The sequence below is a fragment of the Bombina bombina genome, chromosome 5, assembly GCF_027579735.1.
Source record: "Bombina bombina isolate aBomBom1 chromosome 5, aBomBom1.pri, whole genome shotgun sequence".
Taxonomy (NCBI): domain Eukaryota; kingdom Metazoa; phylum Chordata; class Amphibia; order Anura; family Bombinatoridae; genus Bombina; species Bombina bombina.
This window is the reverse complement of record NC_069503.1, coordinates 1,059,190,448-1,059,217,291: the sequence shown is the minus strand read 5'-3', so window position 1 is coordinate 1,059,217,291 and position 26,844 is coordinate 1,059,190,448. Positions and strand designations below refer to the sequence as shown.

General features: G+C 37.5%; 1 protein-coding gene across 1 annotated transcript in view; it reads left to right on the top strand.

Moving 5' to 3' along the window:
• Window positions 1-26,844, top strand: part of DERL1 (derlin 1) — an 84,409-nt gene that overhangs the window by 46,349 nt on the left and 11,216 nt on the right. The window contains exons 3-7 of the mRNA XM_053715329.1: window positions 1,524-1,588; window positions 2,598-2,624; window positions 5,093-5,188; window positions 6,789-6,841; window positions 25,833-25,943. Of these exons, the coding sequence (XP_053571304.1) occupies window positions 1,524-1,588; window positions 2,598-2,624; window positions 5,093-5,188; window positions 6,789-6,841; window positions 25,833-25,943 (352 nt within the window). The remainder of the gene's footprint in view (window positions 1-1,523; window positions 1,589-2,597; window positions 2,625-5,092; window positions 5,189-6,788; window positions 6,842-25,832; window positions 25,944-26,844) is intronic.

Genomic DNA, 26,844 nt, shown 5'->3' with positions numbered 1-26,844 from the left:
TCCCACTAGTGTAGGCTATGTGCGTATTATTTTTCAACAAAATATTCCAAGAGAACGAAGCACATTTGAATATAGAAGTTAATTTAAAAGCGTGTTAACCATGCAAGTTTTATTTGGACTTTCCTATCCCTTTAAAAAAAAAAAAAAAATCTTTTTATTTGTGTGCCAAGTGAAAGTTAAACCCCTTCATCTGTTCTCTGCCACTCTAGGTACAGACACAAGCTTTTGAGCCTGTAAGGAATAGGCATACGAGTGTGTTCCAATCATTGGCCTCTTCCTTAACCGGAGAAGCATGGCATTGTTCTTGGAGTATACATTGACTATATTTTTTTTAACCCTTTGCACAGTTTAAACACACAGTAAAAGAAGAAACTTAATTTAAAAATCAAATATTTAAATAAATAGTTTTGGATTTTGTACTAGGATGATTTAAGTACTCTAGAGTACAATGTTTGAGATCTTTTAATTATGTTAGACATTGTTAAAGGGACATGAAACTCAAAATTAAACTTGCATGGCTCAGAGCATACGATTAAGACTTTTAATTTTTCTTTGTTCTCTTGGTATCTTTCTTGAAAGGCAAGCAAGGTAGTCTCAGGAGCAGCAATGAACTTCTGGGTGCTAGCTGGTAATTGGTGGCTATTCACATATGCCTCTTGTTATTGGCTCACCAGATATGTTCAGCTAACCCCCCGTAGTGCATTGCTGCCCTGAAGGTGACTGTTTAACACATTTGCAGGGGTTAAACAGTTATACAGAAGCATTACTGCAATAAAATGCTCAGACAAGTGCACCTTTATGTCCCTTTTAAAGGGACAGTCTACACCAGAATGTTTATTGTTTAAAAAGATAGATAATCCCTTTTATTACCCATTCCCTAGTTTTGCATAAGCAACACAGTTATATAAATACACTTTTACCTCTGATTACCTTGTATCTAAGCCTCTGCAAACTGCCCCCTTATTTCAGTTCTTTTGACAGACATCCATTTTAGCCAATCATTACTGGCTCACTGGAACTCAATGTGAACAGTGTTATCTATATGACACACATGAACTAACACCCTCTAGTGGTGAAAACTGTCAAAATGTCCTGAGAGAAGAGGCGGCCTTCAAAGGCTTAGAAATTAGCATATGAACCTCCTAGGTTTAGCTTTCAACTAAGAATTCCAAGAGTACAAAGCAAAATTGGTGATAAAAGTAAATTGGAAAATTGTTTCAAAGTATATTCTTTATCTGACTCATGAAAGTTTATTTTGGCCTAGAATGTCCCTGTAAGTAGCACACTCACCACATATAGAAATACTGTTGTATACATGCCATTTACAGATTCTTAAAGGCATGTAGTGCTGGTGTGTGTTTTTTTTTTTTTTTTTTTTTTTTAAATAAGATGACCTAAATGTATTTAGAGTCCCTTTTTTTTTTTTTTTTTTTTTTTTTTTTTTTTTTATTTCATTATACAGTTTTGATTTCTTATTATTTTGATCTTGAATATCACTGTCTGTTTTTTCTATTTGTATGTAGGTGCGTTTGATGGAAGACCTGCAGACTATATGTTCATGCTTCTGTTTAACTGGATTTGTATTGTTGTATCCTTCAAAAAAACTTTAGCTCAGTAATATCTAAAACATACAGATTTTATATAAGTCTATGGAACCTATGTTATAGCACATTGTGTGTTCAGCACTAGGGATTATGGGATGCGTGAGACGAAAGAAAATGTTTTCTATTACTAGAAAGTTAATTTGGTCTGTATGGAAAATAATAGATTGCAGCAGAGTAGGTGGTACATAGATGCAAAGTATTCATTTAATTGCTGGAAAATGTGTTAGTCATCCATAGTTTACATTTGAAACATTTGATTAGCATAGGCTTTTATTAAACTTGGTGTGGCGGAAGAGCTCTTGGTTAGGGTATGACTTTTTTCCGTTTAAAAATTACTAGTAGAAGCAGCAGCAGTCAAAAATATAATTACTTTATTGAATTAAATAAGATAAAAACAGACATTGTTTCAGACCAACATGACTAATGATTTTTTTTTTTTAATATCTTCTTTAAAGTAATCGTAAATCCGAGCGTTAAAAAAAAAAATAAAAAAATGCTAGGATTTACCATCACTAAAAATAAACTGGACTTGATCAGTTTGTGGAAAAAAGGAGCTAAACTCACCCTTTCTGTGCTGTGGCCTCCTCTCTAAAATCAGCATCTCCGGCCGCTCACGGCGCAGTGCTCTTTTCTCAATGAGGTGACGTTTCCACCTCTAAACCAATAGCTGTGCTAGTCATCTGACAGTGTTCTCTATGCTAGCACAGCTATTTGTTTAGAGGTAGAAACGTGACGCTCGGATTTACTATAACTTTAATTAAAAAAAGCAATGATATTTTTGTGTGCTGCTGCTTCTAGTAATTTTTCATGTGTGTTTGGAAGTTAAATTGCAAGGCCCTACAGCTTGTAGCAATTTGCATACACCTGTGCTGGATATTTTTATGGTGACTTTTTTTTTTAATTTTCAGAAAGTCTTTATTTAAAAAAAAAAAAAAAAAAAAGTGAATCAAGCCACGTTTATTTAATCAGATTTCGTTAACCATGAGATCATAGATAACTGGATTGCTAATGGACATGCAGGTAAGAAAAATGGGCACTTTGTGAACATAATTAAATATTTGCTACAGTTGTTTATGGTGATTATTTTTGTGTCTCATACCTTTTGTGGTTTAGATTCATTACAGTTGTCAGTGCTCACTAAAGATGGGGTAGCCAACTTGTACATTTATAACAAATGTACCATCCTGCATAACTAATTTTCTTAAAAATATTTTTCTTTTAAGTCCATGCCATATCACAGCAGTTAAACTGTAATTAAAGGGACAGTCAACACCAAAATTGTTGTTGTTTAAAAAGATAGATAATGCCCATTCCCCAGCTTTGCACAACCAACATTGTTATAGTAATATATTTTATAACATTTAAACCTCAATTTCTGCCTGTTTCTAAGCCACTATAGACACCTCTTATGGCATGCTTTTTTATTAGCTTTTCACAACAGGAAACTGCTAGTTCATGTGAGCCATATAGATAACTTTGTGCTCACTCCCAGAATTGTGCAGAACACAGCACTTTATAGGCTAAAATGCAAGTCAATAGATAATAAATAAATAGCCATGTGATCAGATTACAAGGTAATCAGAGGTAAAAAGTGTATTAATATAACAGCGTTGGCTATGCAAAACTGAGGAATGGTTAATAAAGGGTTTATCTATCTTTTTAAACAATAACGATTTTGAAGCCGACTGTCCCTTTTACAAAATGACGCTAACAGGGACACAGATTTAGCTAACCAGGCTGTGGTGCAAATGAACCTTTTAAGGCCGTTACGACATTCTATTCCGTCCTAACCACGCCTGGCTTTAGCGCCATTAGGACGGAATAAAACGTCCTAGACATTTGGCTGTCCTGAAGCCAACTTCGATTCCAGGATGGGATCGCGGTCTGGACGGCGTGCCTAGCGTCATAGGGACACCACCCTGACCTGATCCCATCATTGAAATTTCTTGATCGCGTGATTTCAATTTGTCATCAAAGAGTTAACTGATAATAACAAAAAAGCTAGGCTATTTGTTGCCTTGCATTAGTATACCGGGGCTGTACAGTCTCACCATAGTACTTTTGTGTCCCTTTAATTATATGAAAAAATGTGTGTTGGGTAATTCTTGTTTCTAAGTACCATTTAATACCACATCATTTTGTAGTGTTTGTTTTTTAATTTGATTAGCCCATCAATATAGTAAAATGAGTACAAACTGCATCATATATTAACAAACGCAAAGAATACTGTAGGTAGAATTTAGCAATCATAGTGGATTAGCTCCGTGTGTGTAAAATGGTTACATGTCTTTTGCTAATTTTTTAATTTTTTTATTTTTATTATATTTTTTTTAATCGCTACTAGAGTCTTTGAGGATGAGAGACTGGTAAATACAGGAACTTTAGAAAAGCAGATGGAAGTAATGATGTATTCATTTATTCTTTGCACTCACAACCTGTTGCCTTTTAGTTGCAAGTACATGATAGTTCAAGAGCGGAGACAAGTGTTCGGTGCTGCAGTAGAAGCCTTGCAGCAGTTAGGAAGATCAGAGAGCACTCAACAACCTGTAAAATACCTACCTGTTAGGGTAAAGCTTGCAAACTAAAGAAGCACAAAACACGGATTCCATTTTAATAAAAATAGTTTGTGAAAACGATTAAATGGTCGTAGTTTGTGCATTAATGTTTCAATTAACTTCAAATATTACATTTTCTTTGTACCCTTGATATATTTTGTTGAACATATTTAGATATGCTCAGGCACATGCCACTAAATGGCAGCAGTTTGTGGTTTTGTTTACTATACATTCTGTCCTATAGTGCTTAAAGTGAATGTAAATTTAGATGATAAAGTGGCCGGTTTGCAAAAATCTGATTAAAACAGGGGCACTTTAATTCCTCAAAATTTACATTTCACTTGTGTTGGGAAAATACTTACCTTTTAATCTTGATAGCCGCTCCAGCGATTTCCCCCGGCCATCGCAAAGCCTCTTCATATGTCAGAAATGACGGATTAGTCATCCTCCAATCACGGCTTCCCCCCCGGAGGAATCAGTGTCTGATTCAAAGCCGTGATTGGAGGAAGCCAGATTCCTAATTTAGACCCGGGAAGAGGCTTTGCGACGTGCGGGGGAAGCGATGCAGCGACTGTCAAGATTAAAAGGTAAGTATTTCCACAACAGGAGTGAAATGTAAACTTTGATGAATTAAAGTGCCCCTGTTTTTTATCGAATTTTTAAAAACTGGGCACTTTATCTAAATTTACATTCACTTTAAAGGGACATAATAGTTAAAAGTGATGCAGCATAACTGTAAAAAAAATAAATATGTATATTTATACTGTGTGTGTGTGTATATATCTGTATTAGAGACCAATTTAACCCCTTGGATGCTAGAGAGATAGTCAAAGGGTTAAACATTAAACTTCTGAAACACAACATTTTACAGTGCATTTTCCATCTGCTCATATAAATATACTGAAAAAAGGTATTTTGTTTTCTATATTTCAGCTTTTAATGATACCTCTTATCATGTCAGTACTATACGTTTGGTCCCAGTTAAACAGAGATACAATTGTGTCATTCTGGTTTGGAACAAGGTTTAAGGTAGGTTAAACAGATTTTACACAGTTGCTTGCATTGTGTTTTATATTCATTACATTTTTCAATTTAGTGCATGTAACATTGACATTTAAAGGGATAGTAAGCACCTTGGGGTTTTTATATAAAGGTTTCAGTTATGCATAATGAAACAACGCTAAAATATACTTTCATTCTTTTGTCCCCTTTTAATTTATTTTGCTCTGAAAATTTACTATTTTCAAATTCTCTGAATTTGAAATGCACCTGCTGACTGCTCAAGGCTAATTCTGCTACATATCTGTTCCAAAGTGATCTTAACTTCTATCTGCAAAACATTGTACTTTATACTAACATTATGACTTATCTGCAGACTAAAGCCCAGACTCCTACAAATAAGGGAAATGATGGGTGCAAACAATTGCAGTAAAAAATGTTTATACTTGGCTGAAATGTTTATTCTATAGAAACCCAACAGAAATGTCTTGTAATTACAAGGTCTTTACTGTCCCTTTTAAATGGAAATAAAGCCATTGATTTCACAAAAATAGCTACTTCTGCACTAAGGATTCAACCATAATGGTTACCAGTTACAAAGGATGTGCACTCATGCAGTACCTTAAAGGGGCTGATAAATATAAAATTCATCCAAAATTCTAAATGAAAATATTGTCATTTAGAGCATTTTTTGCAGAAAATGACAGCTGGTCAAAATAACAAATCTGCAGTGTTTTTAGACCTCAAATAATGCAAAGAAAACAAGTTCATATTCATTTTTACACAATACTAATGTTATAACTTGGCAAGAGTTCAGAAATCCGTATTTGGGGGAATAACCCTGACTTTTAATCACTGCTTTAATGCGTCTTGGCTTGCTCTTCATTAGTCTTTTGCATTGCTGTTGGGTGACTTTATGCCTCTCCTGCACAAAAATACAAGCAGCTCGGCTCTGTTTGATGGCTTACTCTTGATCACATTCCAGAGGTGTTCAACGGGGTTCAGACCTGGAGATTGGGCTGGTCATGACAGGGACTTGATCTGTTTGCTCCTCTATCCGCACCTTGATTGACCTGGCTGTGTGGCAGGGAGCATTGTCCTGCTGGAAAAAAACAATAATAAATGTGTTTGTGTATATCTACCTATACAAGAGGATTACAATTACCAGATGAATGTATCATTATTACTGATTAAACATTTTCTAGTAACTGTCCTGTTGCAGCAGTGTTCCCTATTGGTATTTTGCAAGTAGCCACAACGTGTTGCTATACTAATAGGTTTCTGTTGGTTGGTATTTGGTGTATACGCTAGCAGCTTTCAATCATATTTTCCCCTCCTTTTTAATGTTAAATTTGTGGTTTGCAGAGGAAGACAAGGAAACCTAGTTCATTTTAACAGAGTGCCATATGTAAAATATCCACTTCCTGTCCTCTGTGCACCATATGTTATTTTCTAGTGGTTTACTCTCCATAAGGATAAAATAACATATTTTCCTCAACAAAAGAAGTATATAAGTGTAATACATTTTAAAATGTGATATCATATTTTTTTCTTTTTTTTATAAATATATGGTTTGTTTTTACATGGAACAAGAAAAAAATATTCATCTTATCCTTTTCCACTTTTCTAGGCCTGTTATCTTCCTTGGGTCATTCTTGGCTTTAACTACATTCTTGGTGGATCGTAAGTATTGTACTGTGTAGAATTTTATTTTCAGTCAATAGATATTAAAGAAAACAATTAACATTGCAAATAGTTTTTGCATTTCTGTTTTGTAAGAAAAAATATTCACTAAAATGACTGGCATTACATTTAGACCACGTTGATTTTATTTCCAGTTATTTGTTTTTTTTTCCTTCTCAACAGCTTAACATTGAAGCCATAGAGATTGACTGAGCCATCTCTCAATTACAAATAAACTAAATTAAATTTAGCCAAAACTTCCGTTTCCGTGCTTAAATGACCAGGGCAATTTTGGCATTTTTACTCCATATTGGTGTCCCCATGATTATCTTGTTAAAGGGATAGTAAACACCAAAAATGTTATGGTTTAAAAAAAAATCCCTTTAATACAAATTCCCCAGTTTTCCATACCCAGCACTGTTATAGAAATAAATACTTTTTTACCTCTGTAATTACCTTGTATCTAAGCTTCTGCTGAGTGCCTCCTTATCTCAGATCTTTTGACAGACTTGCATTTCAGGCAGTTAGTGCTTTCTCTTAAATAACTCCACTTGCATGATCACAATGTTATTTATATGAAACACATGAACTAATGCCCTCTAGCTGTGAAAAACTGTCAAATGCATTCAGATATTAGGTGGTCTTCAAGGGCTTAGAAATTAGCATATGAGCCTTCCTAGGTTTAGCTTTCAATTAAGAATACCAAGAGAACAAAGCAAATTTGATTATAAAAGTAAATTAGAAAGTTGTTTAAAATTACATTCCGTATCTGAATCATGAAAGTTTAATTTGTACTTTACTATCCCTTTTTAAGCACACCAATACATATTATATACAGTTTTCTTTCCAGACAAACTGGGCCTTCTTGTGATAACCTATAGAAGTATGTGAAATAACATTAATTGTGTTGTCAAATCCATTAGATACAAACGCACATTCATTTAAAGCAATTCTCCCTGTAAGTAGCGGATTGTGAAAAGCTAAAGAAGTTAAATTGCCCCCTGATATTAACAGTAGTTCAGACTCAAACAGTGATAGTTACTAGTCCACCCAATGCTAAAGATAGGAAAAGCGTAACAAGTATTTTTTACTCATCCACTACAATTTCTTACTTGTCTGGGACACGCGAAAATTTATATTACATTTTCTGTAGTGTTTAGCCCAACACGACTAAGAAATTGCAAAAGACTAGTACATTTTATAAGGCATTTACTATATTTAAAGTGATGGATAACAAAGGCAAAATGTCAGTTGATATCAGTAGCTATTATTTTTTAAATGTGTGGTTTTTCCTTCACCTACTTCCATTTCCCTTTCTGCAGTGTAGTGACGTATAGAGCGGTCCCACCGGCTCTACACATAATATATGTGTATGTAAAATCACAATAAAGCAGCATTTAACCTTTTAAAGCTGGGCTTTAAAGCCGTTATGACGGAATAGAACGTCATAGCTAATGGCTGTCCTGATGCCTTCTGTGCTTCAAGGATTTAATCGCGGTCTGGAGGGCGTTCCTAGGATTGTAGGGACGCCCCCCAGATGCGATCCAATAATTGAAATCGTATGCACGATCGCGTAGTTTCAATTTGTCTACATCGGAACAGTTGTTCTGATGTAGGTACTTTAACCCTGTCACGAAAGGGTTAAAGGGACATGATATCCAAAAATGTTCTTTCATGATTCCGATAGAGCATACAAATACAAACTTTCCAGTTTTCTTCTTCTATACTAATTGCTTAGTTCTGTTGGTATCCTTTGTTGAAATGCACACCTAGGTAGGCTCAGGAACAGCAATCGCTACAGGGTGCTAACTGCTTATTACTGGCTGCACATTTATACTGGCTGCACATTTATACCTAATTGTCACAGGTTCACCCAAGGTGTACAGCTAGCTTTTCTGTAGTGCAATGCTACTTCTTCAACAAAGAATACCAAATTATTAAGCAAATTTTGGTAATAGAAGTGAATTGGAAATTGTTTAAAATTTTATGTTCGATCTGATACATTAAAGGGACAGTCTACACCTTAGTCATCTTAAAGTCTTACCTTAGATTAAGCTGCAAATAGCCTCCTGCACTCCTTTCTATATCATGCAGCCGGATCATTAAAAAAAGTTATTTTAAAATGAATATTGTTTCTGGCCACTTTCAAATGGCTGCAAATCTCTGCCCACTGATGACATCACAATCTGTGCTACATCTAGGCACCCTGCTGAATAGCATTGACAGTCTGTTGAATCTAACTAGTGAGCCGTTTGTAAATAGAAAGCCTTTTTGTACCCCGGATCGTGATGTCATCAGTGGGCGGAGCTTGACAGACATTTCAAAGTGCCCAGAAACAATATTAATTATAAAATAACTGTTTTACTGTTCCTGCTGCATGATACAGAAAGGGGTGCAGTAGGCTATTTACAGCTTAATTTAAGGTAAGACTTTAACATGACAAAGGTGTAAACAGACACTTTTAAATAAATCTTTGGGGTTTCCTATTCCTTTAATACTGAAAAACATGTTTTGCAGTTTTCTTTATAAGCATTTTACAAAACTAGGGAATCTATTTGCAGGCATTTTTCTTTAGCGACATTTTGTTTTGATTTTTAGTAATGCCCCATATATCTAGTTTCTTTCATGTAATTAGCAAGAGTCCATGAGCTAGTGACGTATGGGATATACATTCCTACCAGGAGGGGCAAAGTTTCCCAAACCTCAAAATGCCTATAAATACACCCCTCACCACACCCACAATTCAGTTTTACAAACTTTGCCTCCCGTGGAGGTGGTGAAGTAAGTTTGTGCTAGATTCTACGTTGATATGCGCTTCGCAGCAGGCTGGAGCCCGGTTTTCCTCTCAGAGTGCAGTGAATGTCAGAGGGATGTGAGGAGAGTATTGCCTATTTGAATACCATGGTCTCCTTCTACGGGATCTATTTCATAGGTTCTCTGTTATCGGTCGTAGAGATTTCTTCTCCTACCTCCCTTTTCAGATCGACGATATACTCTAATATACCATTACCTCTACTGATTCTCGTTTCAGTACTGGTTTGGCTTTCTACTATATGTAGTTGAGTGTCTTGGGGTAAGTAAGTCTTATTTTATTTGACACTCTAAGCTATGGTTGGGCACTTTATTTTTAAAGTTCTAAATATATGTGTTTAAACTTATATTTGCCATGATTCAGGGTAATCAGTATTCCTTATTTCAGACAGTCAGTTTCATTATTGGGATAATGCATATGAAGGATTATTTTTTTCTTACCTTAAAAATTCTTTTCAATTGACTTTTTTCCCTGTGGGCTGTTAGGCTCGCGGGGGCGGAAAATGATTCAATTTATTGAGTCATTTTTGGCGCTGACTTTTGGCGCAAAAATTGTCATTTCCGGCGCCCTAGTTGACGCCGGAAGTTGTTCGTGGTTGCGTCATTTTTTTGTCGTTTTTTGTGTTCAGACGTTTTTTTGCGCCAAAAATGTGGGCGTCATTTTTGTCGGCGTCACCGGATGTGGCGTCTTACTTGGCGCCAAAAAATATAGGCGTTGTACTTAGCGCCAATAATGTGGTCGTCATTTTTTGCGCCAAAAAATGTGGGCGTCATTCTTGTCTCCACCTTTTTTTCACATTATTTCAGTCTCATTTTTCATTGCTTCTGCTTGCTAGAGGCTTGTTCATTGGCATTTTTTCCCATTCCTGAAACTGTCATTTAAGGAATTTGATAATTTTGCTTTATATGTTGTTTTTTCTATTACATATTGCAAGATGTCTCAACTTGACCCTGGATCAGAATCTACTTCTGGAAAGACGCTGTCTGATGCTGGTTCTACCAAAGTTAAGTGCATTTGTTGTAAACTTGTGGTAACTGTTCCTCCGGCTGTAGTTTGTGATGAATGTCATGATAAGCTTGCTAATGCAGATAGTATTTCCATTAGTAATAATCAATTACCTGTTGTTGTTCCTTCAACATCTAATGCTCAGGATGTTCCTGTTAATGTAAAAGAATTTGTTTCTAAATCTATTAGGAAGGCTCTGTCTGTTATTCCTCCTTCCAGTAAACGTAAAAGGTCTTTTAAAACTTCTCATATTTCAGATGAATTTTTAAGTGACCGTCATCATTCTGACTTGTCTGTTTCTGATGAGGATCTATCTGGTTCAGAAGATTCTATCTCAGATATTGACACTGATAAATCTTCATATTTATTTAAGATGGAATTTATTCGTTCTTTACTTAAAGAAGTGTTAATCGCATTAGAGATGGAGGAGTCTAGTCCTCTTGATACTAAATCTACTAAGCGTTTAAATTCGGTTTTCAAACCTCATATAGTTATTCCAGAAGTTTTTCCTGTCCCTGATGCTATTTCTGAAGTAATTTCTAGGGAATGGAATAATCTGGGTACTTCATTTACTCCTTCTCAAAGGTTTAAGAAACTGTACCCTGTGCCATCTGATAGATTAGAGTTTTGGGACAAAATCCCTAAGGTTGATGGGGCTATCTCTACTCTTGCTAAACGTACTACTATTCCTACGGCAGATAGTACTTCATTTAAGGATCCTTTAGATAGGAAACTTGAATCCTTTCTAAGGAGAGCTTATTTATGTTCAGGTAATCTTCTTAGACCTGCTATTTCTTTGGCTGATGTTGCTGCTGCCTCCACTTTCTGGTTGGAGGCTTTAGCGCAACAAGTGTCAGACCATAATACTCATAGCATTGTTAAACTTCTTCAACATGCTAATAACTTTATTTGTGATGCCATCTTTGATATCATTAGAATTGATGTCAGGTATATGTCTTTAGCTATTTTAGCTAGAAGAGCTTTATGGCTTAAAACTTGGAATGCAGATATGACTTCTAAGTCAACTTTGCTTTCTCTTTCTTTCCAAGGTAATAAATTGTTTGGTTCTCAGTTGGATTCTATTATTTCAACTGTTACTGGGGGGAAAGGATCCTTTTTGCCTCAGGACAAAAAATCTAAAGGTAAATACAGGGCTGCTAATCGTTTTCGTTCCTTTCGTCAAAATAAGGAACAAAAGCCTGACCCTTCCCCTAAGGGAACAGTTTCCGTTTGGAAGCCTTCTCCTGTCTGGAATAAATCCAAGCCTTTTAGAAAGTCAAAGCCAGCTCCCAAGTCCACATGAAGGTGCGGCCCTCATTCCAGCACAGCTGGTAGGGGGGGCAGGTTACGATTTTTCAAAGATATTTGGATCAATTCGATTCACAGTCTTTGGATTCAGAACATTGTTTCACAAGGGTACAGAATAGGTTTCAAGGTAAGGCCACCTGCGAGAAGATTTTTTCTCTCTTGCATTCCAATAAACCCAGTGAAGGCTCAAGCGTTTCTGAAATGTGTTTCAGATCTAGAGTTGGCTGGGGTAATTGTGCCTGTTCCAGTTCTGGAACAGGGTCTGGGGTTTTACTCAAATCTATTCATTGTACCAAAGAAGGAGAATTCCTTCAGACCAGTTCTGAATCTAAAAATATTGAATCGCTATGTAAGGATACCGACATTCAAAATGGTAACTATAAGGACTATTCTGCCTTTTGTTCAGCAAGGGCATTTATATGTCCACAATAGATTTACAGGATGCATACCTTCATATTCCAATTCATCCAGATCACTTTCAGTTTCTGAGATTCTCTTTTCTAGACAAGCATTACCAGTTTGTGGCCCTTCCGTTTGGCCTAGCAACTGCTCCAAGGATCTTTTCAAAAGTTCTCGGTGCCCTTCTCTCTGTAATCAGAGAACAGGGTATTGCAGTATTTCCTTATTTGGACGATATCTTGGTACTTGCTCAGTCTTCACATTCTGCAGAATCTCATACGAATCAACTTGTGTCGTTTCTTCAAAGACATGGTTGGAGGATCAATTTACCAAAGAGTTCATTGATAAAGGGAAATAAGTGTGGCGCTAGACAGCTGGGTATATTAAAATATTCCACTATATATGTATATATATATATATATATATATATATATATCACTAATAAGTGCCCAAGTCCTAAAAATAGATATAATAATATTTAAATGGAGCCTATTATAATATATAGGAGGTGATATCCAGATAGAGAGAGATTAGCAAATACTAAAATGACACAAAAGGATCAATTTAATAAATCACATATAATATCCATACACAAATTAATATTCAACAATTTACCACCGGTGGTATAAAAACACAATTTAAACAAGTAGATAAATAAAAGATGTGTAATTATATTCTTGATTACACAGATATATAAGGCAGCCGAGCTAAAAAATGAGCAGTGATCTTAATAGGTTATTTGTTCCCAATTGATATTTCTGTTGATGCGGTGAATGAAATAAGTTCATAGGTGTTATCCAAAGTAGGACGGCAAAAACGGGTAGCTTAAAAAGTATATTGTAAACAGTAGATCCAAATAACTGCACTTTCAAATCAAGTTAATAAAGTTCCAGGCTTTACCTTTACTCTTCAGACCAATCTTCCGGACGGACTTACTCTCATCTAAGCCTCGACCGGGTACGTGAATCACCTCGTTTAGGCGTCCGGGTCTTTCTGTCTGTTAGCAGCGAAAATTTCCTCCTTCAGCGTGTGACGTTGTGTAAATTATCACGTGGACACGCACCACCCAATCAGATGAGGGGTTTCCCTTCTGTCAGTCCCAATGCGGGAAATTCAAAAAACACAGAGCGCTCTGGTTAGTTTACGGGTAAATGGAGAATCCAGATTCACAGGTTCACAAGAAAACATCTACGCGTTTCAGCCCGTTACAGGCCTTTATCAAGATGCAGAACCTGGTTATGTGTTGCCTTTATATAGCCTTTTCAATTCTCTTGCATCATTGGCTAATTAATTATTCACCATAATGCCAGTATATCTCTGTTCATTTAAAGGAACACTGCTCATAAAAATTGTGCAACGTTTTCAAAAATTAAAAATATATATTTTCTCTGATGAAAAAAACTAATCTAAAATGTATAAGAGACTCAAAAAAGTTAAAATGTGCAATAGTTAATATTATACATAAATAATAAATATAATCGTTCAAAATCCACTCTATCACAATTAATATAAACCTAATTTGTGTTTTAAAAATAATAATAATAAATAATCTAAAACAAGAAGCAGGCTCTATAATATTATCTATCTATTATGTCCTAGCACATGTCAATATTATATTAATTCATTCTATTATATATTGGCTCAAATAGTTCATTATATAGGACCACAGACCATATTTACAAAAAAGGGGGGCAAACAATTGATTTATAAAAAACATATATATCCTAAAAAAACAACTCATTATAAATAGGGTTACTGTATTCTAAAATTAATGTGAAAACATATATAAAAGATACATAAAAACCTAAATATTTTTGGGGTAAAAGACATCATAACCCATTCTAATAATAAATACGTTATTTCCAATTTCATATTATCTCAAATAATTCCTTATACGGGGCCTAAGACTACAATTAAGATTCATATTTAATAGGGGCCAGCAGTTCATTTAAATGTAATATAAAGTCATGTATATCCTTAAAAATTATCTATAAATCGGGTAAATGTAATCTAAAATTAATGTGAAAACATATATAAAAGAAACATTAAAAACCTAGATAGTATAGAATTATTGAAAGATCTTAAGGTTAATAGATATACTTAATTCATAAAAGACTGGTTACTATACATAATTATTAATGTAGAAATGGATTGAGGTCTAATTCCATATTTAGCCCTTCTGGTACCAATGAACCGAAGTAGTAAATTAATTCTGCCTCTTTATATAGAATCTGTTTTTCATAATCTCCACCTCTACCATCTCTCTGCACTTTTTTTATACCCCACCACTGTAGATCTTTAGCATTACTCGCATGGTATTCTTTAAAATGTTTGGATACAAAATGGCCTTCAAACCCATTCTTAACCCCTTAAGGACCAGCGACGTACCCTGTATGTCGCTGACCTTTTTTTGGGACTTGATTGTTTTATATCGCGGTCTTGCCACCAGCGTTGAGACTGCTCTATTCCACAAAGCCTGCTGGAGGGATAGCATTAATAGTGTGTTCTTGCTAGACTTGTGCTATTATGTGCTGAAAAAACCCTTAATGACCAGTGACATACAGGGTACATTGTGGTCATTAAGGGGTTAATATTGTTAACATGGTCTCTAATTCTGTCTCTCAGTTTTCTCTGGGTCTGACCTAAATACTGTCTATTACACGGGCACTGAAGAAGATAAATCACCCCTTTATCACTGCATCTAATTAGATCATGGATTAAGTGTGTGTGTTCCCTTGTGGTGGATTTAACTTCCTTAATTTTTGTGCTATATTTGCACGCCACACAACTGTAGCATGGAAAAAATCCTTTTAATTTGGACCCAGTAAGATCCAAATCTGTCTGATTAGTATTTTTCCTATACATACTCGGTGCTAAATTGTTTTTTGCTTTTGTATAAATAATCTCGGGATGTGTTTTCACATGATCTCCTAAGATATGATCATTCTTTATAAGATGCCAATGTCTATTTAAGATAGTCTTCATGTATCCATGTTGAGCATTATATCTGGTGATAAAAGGTATGTTCAATTTTTTCATCTGTTCATTAGGTTCTGGTGGATTTACTTCCCTACCTTTAAGTAGTACCTCTCTATCCTTCAATTTTGCTGTCTCTATTGCACTCTTTATAATATTTTCATCATAGCCTTTATCTATGAATCTTTCTTTTAGGGTTAGTGACTGTGTGTCAAAATCTTCTAAATTGTTACAGTTTTTCATAATTCTAGTAAATTGGCTAGTGGGTATGTTATCAATCCATTTTGACAGATGGCAGCTTTCTATATGTACATAGTTGTTTGCATCAACTTTTTTAAAAAACGTCTTTGTGCAAATATTTTGTTCTATGATATTAATTTCCAGGTCAAGGAAATGTATTGATTTACTATTAATCTCGCTTGTAAATTTTAGACCCAGGTTATTTACATTTAAATCTTCCAAAAATAAATTCAAGAGTTCAAAATCCCCATTCCAAATTATAAAAATATCATCTATAAACCTTTTATAAGATACCAAGTTCGCACCCCATGCTCCATTGAAGATAAAATGTTCTTCCAAATAACCCATAAACAAGTTAGCATAACTGGGTGCGAACTTGGTACCCATTGCCGTTCCCTTTTGTTGTAAATAATATTTACCATTAAAAACAAAATAATTATTAGTTAAAATAAACTCTATACATTCTAGAATGAATTTGATTTGTTCTATTTTTAGATTCAAATCTTTATTAAGAAAGTATTTAACTGCCAAAAGTCCTAATTTATGCTCTATATTAGTGTAGAGACTGATTACATCGCAGGTTACCATAATATACTTTTCATTCCACTTAATCTGATTTAATATATTTAACAGGTGGGTTGAATCTTTTAAGTAAGCCGGTAATTTTAACGTATTTCTGAAGGAATTGGTCAATGTATTGAGATAAATTAGAGGTAAGGGAGCTAATTCCGGAAATGATAGGGCGGCCAGGTGGGTTACTGATGGATTTGTGGTTCTTGGGTAAAAAATAGAAGGTGGGGGTTCTTGGAAATTTTATTGTTAAAAAATGTAATTCATTTAAATTTATAAGGCCTTTTGTCTGTGCTTCATTTAATAGTTTAGGAGTTCATTGATTCCTCAGACAAAGGTAACCTTTTTGGGTTTTCAAATAGATTCAGTGTCCATGACCTTGTCTCTAACAAAAAAGACGTCTGAAGTTGGTTTCAGCCTGTCGAAACCTTCAGTCTCAATCATTCCCTTCGGTAGCTTTATGCATGGAAATTCTAGGTGAAATTCTTATGACTGCTGCATCGGATGCGATCCCCTTTGCTCGTTTTCACATGCGACCTCTTCAGCTTTGTATGCTGAACCAGTGGTGCAGGGATTATACAAAGATATCACAATTAATATCCTTAAATCCCAATGTACGACACTCTCTGACGTGGTGGATAGATCACCATCGTTTAGTCCAAGGGGCTTCTTTTGTTCGTCCAACCTGGACTGTGATCTCAACAGATGCGAGTCTGTCAGGTTGGGGTGCTGTATGGGGGTATCTGACAGCGCAGGGGGTTTGGGAATCTCAGGAGGCGAGATTACCAATCAACATTTTGGAACTCCGTGCGATTTTCAGAGCTCTTCAGTTCTGGCCTCTTCTCAAGAGAGAATCGTTTATTTGTTTTCAGACAGACAATGTCACAACCGTGGCATATGTCAATCATCAAGGTGGGACGCACAGTCCTCAGGCTATGAAAGAAGTATCTCGGATACTTCTAGGGGCGGAATCCAGCTCCTGTCTAATCTCTGCGGTTCACATCCCAGGTGTAGACAATTGGGAAGCGGATTATCTCAGTCGTCAGACGTTACATCCGGGCGAATGGTCTCTTCACCCAGAGGTTTTTCTTCAGTTTGTTCAAATCTGGGGACTTCCAGAAATAGATCTGATGGCCTCTCATCTAAACAAGAAACTTCCCATGTATCTGTCCAGATCCAGGGATCCTCAGGCGGAGGCAGTGGACGCGTTGTCGCTTCCTTGGAATTATCATCCTGCCTATATCTTTCCGCCTCTAGTTCTTCTTCCAAAAGTGATTTCCAAAATTCCAATGGAACGTTCGTTTGTACTGCTGGTGGCTCCAGCATGGCCTCACAGGTTTTGGTATGCGGATCTCATTCGGATGGCCAGTTGCCAACCTTGGACTCTTCCGTTAAGACCAGACCTTCTATCTCAAGGCCCTTTTTTCCACCAGGATCTCAAATCATTAAATTTGAAGGTATGGAAATTGAACGCTTGATTCTTAGTCATAGAGGTTTCTCTGACTCAGTGATTAATACTATGTTACAAGCTCGTAAATCTGTGTCTAGGAAGATTTATTATAGAGTCTGGAAGACTTACATTTCTCCAACATTGGTGTGTCCGGTCCACGGTGTCATCCTTACTTGTGGGATATTCTCTTCCCCAACAGGAAATGGCAAAGAGTCCCAGCAAAGCTGGTCACATGATCCCTCCTAGGCTCCGCCCACCCCAGTCATTCTCTTTGCCGTTGCACAGGCAACATCTCCACGGAGATGGTTAAGAGTTTTTTGGTGTTTAAATGTAGTTTTATTCTTCTATCAAGTGTTTGTTATTTTAAAATAGTGCTGGTATGTACTATTTACTCTGAAACAGAAAAGGATGAAGATTTCTGTTTGTAAGAGGAAGATGATTTTAGCAGACAGTAACTAAAATCGATTGCTGTTTCCACACAGGACTGTTGAGATGAAGTAACTTCAGTTGGGGGAAACAGTTAGCAGTCTTTTCTGCTTAAGGTATGACTAGCCATATTTCTAACAAGACCATGTAATGCTGGAAGGCTGTCATTTCCCCTCATGGGGACCGGTAAGCCATTTTCTTAGTTAAACATAAAAGAATAAAGGGCTTCAAAAAGGGCTTAAAAACTGGTAGACATTTTTCTGGGCTAAAACAATTGCTTTACTAGGCATATTATGCAGATTCTAACTAATTATTGGTATTATAATCTTGGGGAATGTTTAGAAAAACAGCAGGCACTGTGTTGGACACCTTTTTCAGATGGGGGCCTTTCTAGTTATAGACAGAGCCTCATTCTGGGACTGTATAGGGGTTAAATGTAAAAACGGCTCCGGTTCCGTTAATTTAAGGGTTAAAGCTCTGAAATTTGGTGTGCAATACTTTTAATGCTTTAAGACACTTTTTCACATATTCAGTAATAAAGTGTTTTCAGTTTGAAATTTAAAGTGACAGTAACGGTTTTATTTTAAAACGTTTTTTGTGCTTTGTTGACAAGTTTAAGTCTGTTTAACATGTCTGTACCATCAGATAAGCTATGTTCTATTTGTATGAAAGCCAATGTGTCTCCCCATTTAAATTTATGTGATAATTGTGCCATAGTGTCCAAACAAAGTAAGGACAGTAATGCAACAGATAATGATATTGCCCAAGATGATTCCTCAAATGAGGGGAGTAAACATGATACTACATCATCCCCTACTGTGTCTACACCAGTTATGCCCACACAGGAGGCCCCTAGTACATCTAGTGCGCCAATACTTATTACCATGCAACAATTAACGGCTGTAATGGATAACTCCATAACAAATCTTTTATCCAAAATGCCTTCTTAACAGAGAAAGCGCGATTGCTCTGTTTTAAACACTGAAGAGCAAGAGGACGCTGATGATAACTGTTCTGACATACCCTCACACCAATCTCAAGGGGCCATGAGGGAGGTTTTGTCTGATGGAGAAATTTCAGATTCAGGAAAAATTTCTCATCAAGCTGAACCTGATGTTGTGACATTTAAATTTAAATTAGAACATCTCCGCGCACTGCTTAAGGAGGTGTTATCTACTCTGGATGATTGTGACAATTTGGTCATTCCAGAGAAATTATGTAAGATGGACAAGTTCCTAGAGGTTCCGGTGCCCCCCGACGCTTTTCCTATACCCAAGCGGGTGGCGGACATAGTAAATAAAGAGTGGGAAAGGCCCGGCATACCTTTTGTCCCCCCCCCCTATATTTAAGAAATTATTTCCTATAGTCGACCCCAGAAAGGACTTATGGCAGACAGTCCCCAAGGTCGAGGGGGCGGTTTCTACTCTAAACAAACGCACTACTATTCCTATCGAAGATAGTTGTGCTTTCAAAGATCCTATGGATAAGAAATTAGAGGGTTTGCTTAAAAAGATTTTTGTACAGCAAGGTTACCTTCTACAACCAATTTCATGCATTGTTCCTGTCACTACGGCAGCGTGTTTCTGGTTCGAGGAACTAGAAAAATCGCTCAGTAAAGAATCTTCGTATGAGGAGGTTATGGACAGGGTTCAAGCACTTAAATTGGCTAACTCTTTTGTTTTAGATGCTGCTTTGCAATTAGCTAGATTAGCGGCGAAAAATTCAGGGTTTGCTGTCGTGGCGCGCAGAGTGCTTTGGCTAAAGTCTTGGTCAGCGGATGTGTCTTCCAAGACAAAATTGCTTAACATTCCTTTCAAAGGTAAAACATTATTTGGACCTGATTTGAAAGAGATTATTTCAAACATCACTGGGGGAAAGGGCCACGCCCTCCCACAGGATAGGTCTTTTAAGGCTAATAATAAGCCTAATTTTCGTCCCTTTCGCAGAAACGGACCAGTCTCTAATTCTGTATCCTCTAAGCAAGAGGGTAATACTTCACAACCCAAACCAGCCTGGAAACCAATGCAAGGCTGGAACAAGGGTAAGCAGGCCAAGAAGCCTACCACTGCTACCAAAACAGCATGAAGGGATAGCCCCCGATCCGGGACCGGATCTAGTGGGGGGCAGACTTTCTCTCTTTGCTCAGGCTTGGGCAAGAGATGTTCAGGATCCTTGGGCGCTAGAAATAGTTTCTCAAGGTTATCTCCTGGAATTCAAGGAACTACCCCCAAGGGGAAGGTTCCACAGGTCTCAATTATCTTCAAACCAAATAAAGAGACAGGCATTCTTACATTGTGTAGAAGACCTGTTAAAGATGGGAGTGATACATCCAGTTCCAATAAGAGAACAAGGAATGGGATTTTATTAGAATCTGTTCATAGTTCCCAAAAAAGAGGGAACATTCAGACCAATTTTGGATCTAAAGATCCTAAACAAATTTCTCAGGGTACCATCGTTCAAAATGGAAACTATTCGAACGATCCTACCTACTATCCAGGAAAATCAATTTATGACTACCGTGGATTTAAAGGATGCGTACCTACATATTCCTATCCACAAGGAACATCATCAGTTCCTAAGGTTCGCTTTTCTGGACAAGCATTACCAGTTTGTGGCACTTCCATTTGGATTAGCCACTGCTCCAAGGATTTTCACAAAGGTACTAGGGTCCCTTCTAACGGTTCTAAGACCAAGGGGCATTGCAGTAGTACCTTACTTGGACGACATCCTGATTCAAGCGTCGTCCCTGTCAAAAGCAAAGGCTCATACGGACATCGTCCTAGCCTTTCTCAGATCTCACGGATGGAAGGTGAACAAAGAAAAAAGTTCTCTGTCCCCGTCAACAAGAGTTCCCTTCTTGGGAACAATAATAGATTCCTTAGAAATGAGGATTTTTCTGACAGAGGTCAGAAAATCAAAACTTCTAAGCTCTTGTCAAGTACTTCATTCTGTTCCTCGTCCTTCCATAGCGCAGTGCATGGAAGTAATAGGATTGATGGTTGCAACAATGGACATAGTTCCTTTTGCACGAATTCATCTAAGACCATTACAACTGTGCATGCTCAGACAGTGGAATGGGGATTATACAGACTTGTCTCCGACGATTCAAGTAGATCAAAAGACCAGAGATTCACTCCGTTGGTGGCTGACCCTGGACAATCTGTCACAGGGAATGAGCTTCCGCAGACCAGAGTGGGTCATTGTCACGACCGACGCCAGCCTAGTGGGCTGGGGCGCGGTCTGGGAATCCCTGAAAGCTCAGGGTCTATGGTCTCGGGAAGAGTCTCTTCTCCCGATAAACATTCTGGAACTGAGAGCGATATTCAATGCTCTCAGAGCTTGGCCTCAACTAGCAAAGGCCAAATTCATAAGGTTTCAGTCAGACAACATGACGACCGTTGCATATATCAATCATCAGGGGGGAACAAGGACTTCCCTGGCGATGAAAGAAGTGACCAAGATAATTCAATGGGCGGAGGATCACTCCTGCCACTTGTCTGCGATCCACATCCCAGGAGTGGAAAATTGGGAAGCGGATTTTCTGAGTCGTCAGACATTCCATCCGGGGGAGTGGGAACTCCATCCGGAAATCTTTGCCCAAATAACTCAATTATGGGGCATTCCAGACATGGATCTGATGGCGTCTCGTCAGAACTTCAAGGTTCCTTGCTACGGGTCCAGATCCAGGGATCCCAAGGCGACCCTAGTAGATGCACTAGTAGCACCTTGGACCTTCAACCTAGCTTATGTATTCCCACCGTTTCCTCTCATCCCCAGGCTGGTAGCCAGGATCAATCAGGAGAGGGCCTCTGTGATCTTGATAGCTCATGCGTGGCCACGCAGGACTTGGTATGCAGACCTGGTGAATATGTCATCGGCTCCACCATGGAAGCTACCTTTGAGACAGGACCTTCTTGTTCAGTGTCCATTCGAACATCCGAATCTGGTTTCCCTCCAACTTACGGCTTGGAGATTGAACGCTTGATTTTATCAAAGCGTGGGTTTTCAGATTCTGTAATAGATACTCTGATTCAGGCTAGAAAGCCTGTAACTAGAAAAATTTACCATAAAATATGGAAAAAATAAATCTGTTGGTGTGAATCTAAAGGATTCCCATGGAACAAGATAAAAATTCCTAAGATTCTATCCTTTCTACAAGAAGGTTTTGAGAAAGGATTATCTGCAAGTTCTCTGAAGGGACAGATCTCTGCTTTATCTGTTTTACTTCACAAAAGACTGGCAGCTGTGCCAGATGTTCAAGCATTTGTTCAGGCTCTGGTTAGGATCAAGCCTGTTTACAGACCTTTGACTCCTCCCTGGAGTCTAAATCTAGTTCTTTCAGTTCTTCAAGGGGTTCCGTTTGAACCCTTACATTCCGTAGATATTAAGTTATTATCTTGGAAAGTTTTGTTTTTGGTTGCAATTTCTTCTGCTAGAAGAGTTTCAGAGTTATCTGCTCTGCAGTGTTCTCCGCCCTATCTGGTGTTCCATGCAGATAAGGTGGTTTTGCGTACTAAGCCTGGTTTTCTTCCGAAAGTTGTTTCCAACAAAAATATTAACCAGGAGATAGTTGTACCTTCTTTGTGTCCGAATCCAGTTTCAAAGAAGGAACGTTTGTTACACAATTTGGACGTAGTCCGTGCTCTAAAATTCTATTTAGAGGCTACTAAAGATTTCAGACAAACATCTTCCTTGTTTGTTGTTTATTCTGGTAAAAGGAGAGGTCAAAAAGCGACTTCTACCTCTCTTTCCTTTTGGCTTAAAAGCATTATCCGATTGGCTTATGAGACTGCCGGACGGCAGCCTCCTGAAAGAATCACAGCTCACTCCACTAGGGCTGTGGCTTCCACATGGGCCTTCAAGAACGAGGCTTCTGTTGACCAGATATGTAAGGCAGCGACTTGGTCTTCACTGCACACTTTTGCCAAATTTTACAAATTTGATACTTTTGCTTCTTCGGAGGCTATTTTTGGGAGAAAGGTTTTGCAAGCCGTGGTGCCTTCCATTTAGGTGACCTGATTTGCTCCCTCCCTTCATCCGTGTCCTAAAGCTTTGGTATTGGTTCCCACAAGTAAGGATGACACCGTGGACCGGACACACCAATGTTGGAGAAAACAGAATTTATGCTTACCTGATCAATTACTTTCTCCAACGGTGTGTCCGGTCCACGGCCCGCCCTCTTTTTTTTTTAATCAGGTCTGATTAATTATTTTCTCTAACTACAGTCACCACGGTATCATATGGTTTCTCCTATATATATTTCCTCCTGTCCGTCGGTCGAATGACCGGGGTGGGCGGAGCCTAGGAGGGATCATGTGACCAGCTTTGCTGGGACTCTTTGCCATTTCCTGTTGGGGAAGAGAATATCCCACAAGTAAGGATGACACCGTGGACCGGACACACCGTTGGAGAAAGTAATTTATCAGGTAAGCATAAATTCTGTTTTCTTGGTGTTCTTCTCATAAATTTTCCTGGCATTCTTTTAGAATTCCTAGAATTTTACAGTTTCTTCAGGATGGTTTGGATAAAGGTTTGTCTGCAAGTTCCTTGAAAGGACAAATCTCTGCTCTTTCTGTTCTTTTTCACAGAAAGATTGCTAATCTTCCTGATATTCATTGTTTTGTACAGGCTTTGGTTCGTATCAAACCTGTTAAGTCAATCTCTCCTTGGAGTCTTAATTTGGTTCTGAGGGCTTTACAAGCTCCTCCATTTGAACCTATGCATTCTCTGGATATTAAATTACTTTCTTGGAAAGTTCTGTTCCTTTTGGCCATCTCTTCTGCTAGAAGAGTTTCTGAATTATCTGCTCTTTCTTGTGAGTCTCCTTTTCTGATTTTTCATCAGGATAAGGCGGTGTTGCGGACTTAATTTAAATTTTTGCATAAGGTTGTGAATTCTAACAACATTAGTAGAGAAATTGTTGTCCCTTCATTGTGCCCTAATCCTAAGAATTCAAAGGAGAGATCTTTACATTCTTTGGATGTAGTAAGAGCTTTAAAATATTATGTTGAAGCTACTAAGGATTTTAGAAAGACTTCTAGTCTTTTTGTTATCTTTTCTGGTTCCAGGAAAGGTCAGAAGGCCTCCGCCATTTCTTTGGCGTCTTGGTTAAAGTCTTTGATTCATCATGCTTATGTAGAGTCGGGTAAATCTCCGCCTCAAAGGATTACGGCTCATTCTACTAGGTCAGTTTCTACTTCCTGGGCGTTTAGGAATGAAGCTTCTGTTGATCAGATTTGCAAAGCAGCAACTTGGTCTTCTTTGCATACTTTTACTAAATTCTACCATTTTGATGTGTTTTCTTCTTCTGAAGCAGTTTTTGGTAGAAAAGTACTTCAGGCAGCTGTTTCAGTTTGATTCTTCTGCTTATAATTTCAGTTTTTTTCATTATTAAGATTAAAACTTTTGTTTTGGGTTGTGGATTATTTTTCAGTGGAATTGGCTGTCTTTATTTTATCCCTCCCTCTCTAGTGACTCTTGCGTGGTAGTTCCACATCTTGGGTATTTACTATCCCATACGTCACTAGCTCATGGACTCTTGCTAATTACATGAAAGAAAACATAATTTATCTAAGAACTTACCTGATAAATTAATTTCTTTCATATTAGCAAGAGTCCATGAGGCCCACCCCTTTTGTGGTGGTTATGATTTTTTTTGTATAAAGCACAATTATTTCAATTCCTTATTTTGATGCTTTCGCTCCTTTCTTATCACCCCACTTCTTGGCTATTCGTTAAACTGAATTGTGGGTGTGGTGAGGGGTGTATTTATAGGCATTTTGAGGTTTGGGAAACTTTGCCCCTCCTGGTAGGAATGTATATCCCATACGTCACTAGCTCATGGACTCTTGCTAATATGAAAGAAATGAATTTATCAGGTAAGTTCTTACATAAATTATGTTTTTTATTTAAAGCACATATAGGCCAAATACTATAAAGATAGAATTATCGGTTTAATGCTAAAATTTGCTATTATTGGACTGTAAGCTTAATAGCGGTCACTCAATTCAAAACTGCTACACAAAAGTGTATAAATGGAGAAACTAGGCAGGCCAGATTAGGTACTCAGTTGCATTTTGGCATACATTTTTTATTAAACCCTTTTATTGCCAAGGGCAGAAAAAAAATGTAGATTAAAAAAACACTTTATTAAAATAAAATTGTGAAAAATAAACGATTTAAATAAATATAATCTCAAGCCATTGTTAACAAACAATGGATTCTCATTTTTGACATGTGATCACTGTGACTGGCTTTGATAGGCCTGTGAGCTTGATACCAGCATGTATTGCAGCATGCCAGTATCTAAGCTTTATTTGTAAATATACAATCACTGTGGCTGGCTGTCAGTGATTGTATACACAGTAACAGTCATAATTGACTGTTACTGCACTGCTGCTGGATAGCCTCACATGCAGGTATCTAGCAATGGCATGAGATGCACACTGATGCAGAAATACTGCAGTCCTGCCGGGGTCTCAACACAGCCGCTGTACAGTGCATGTGCTTAACAACATTGCATTTGTCGTTAAGGGGTTAAATTATTTAAACACAGCATCTTGTGTATTTGATCATTCATTGTCATCGGTAGTTTCTAAGCAAAGTTTGCATAGCTCCACATTTAACACAGACATCAGGAAATGTAAATTCTTACCAATATTGAGTATGTTTCCTCTAGCACAGTAACTTGTATTCTTGTACTTATTACACAATTTTATTTGTATTTAAGGGTCTATAAATGGTCTGTTATGTTTAATAGAAATAAAGTCTGTTTCACACTAATCGCTTGTGTCCTTTTCTCCAAGGGTTATTAATGAGCTGATTGGAAATTTGGTTGGCCACTTATACTACTTTTTGATGTTTAAATACCCACTGGATCTTGGAGGAAGAAGCTTTCTGACGACGCCACAGTTTTTGTAAGTAAACACCTGTTCTGTACCACTGTTATCTTGATCTATGTATAATTAAAGTTCTGTTTCTATAAGATGATTTGTTATAAATATGATAAAGGCACAGTAAAGTCAAAGTTAAACTTAAATACATTGGATAGAGCATGACATTTTTAACAACTTTTCAGTTTACTTCTCTTTAATATCCTTTTTTTTTTTTAAAGACTAATAGTAGGTGAGCTCTTGAGCGTACACGTTTCTTTTGACATCTGGCAGCAGTGCATTCAAGTATTTATAGGGATGCAATATTCGTTGCTAACACAGCCTACCTAGGTTTACTCTTCAACAAAGGATATCAAGAGAAAAAAGCAAATGTGATAATAGAAATTAATTGGAAAGTTGATTAAAACAGGATTAGACTATCAAGTTATGCATGCGTGCCCCACTTGTCCACGCCAGTCGTTGCTACCAGCCACACCAAAAATGTAGCCTGGTGCGGATGCATCCTTTCTAGGCCACGTGGCTGAGAACTACAAGTTCTATAATTGCATGGTCAGAGGATATATTGTGCATTACAAGAGATACATTTCAATAGTGGTGCTAACCTATTTGCTTCTTGCCATGTTCTTTTTACCTTGGCACTTTCGGCCGCCACTGGCAGGCCTCTTTATGTGAGGTCTCGGCAAAGTGTGCGCACCATCCCTCTTTAAATAGGAGGCACTGAGGTGAAGGTTTGGACATTAGAAAATGAATGGGTGTGTGTGGAACAGGCTTCTTTCCTGGCTCCCCTTAGAGTTGTGTGGAGGGAGGGGCTCGGGTGTAAGCGCAATGCTGGATATAGCTGCCCAAGGTGTTGGGAACATGGAGGGGTGAATAAGGGGGTCTGACAGCTAGAAGTATCTTCCTAACTGAGCACTGCAGGCATTGT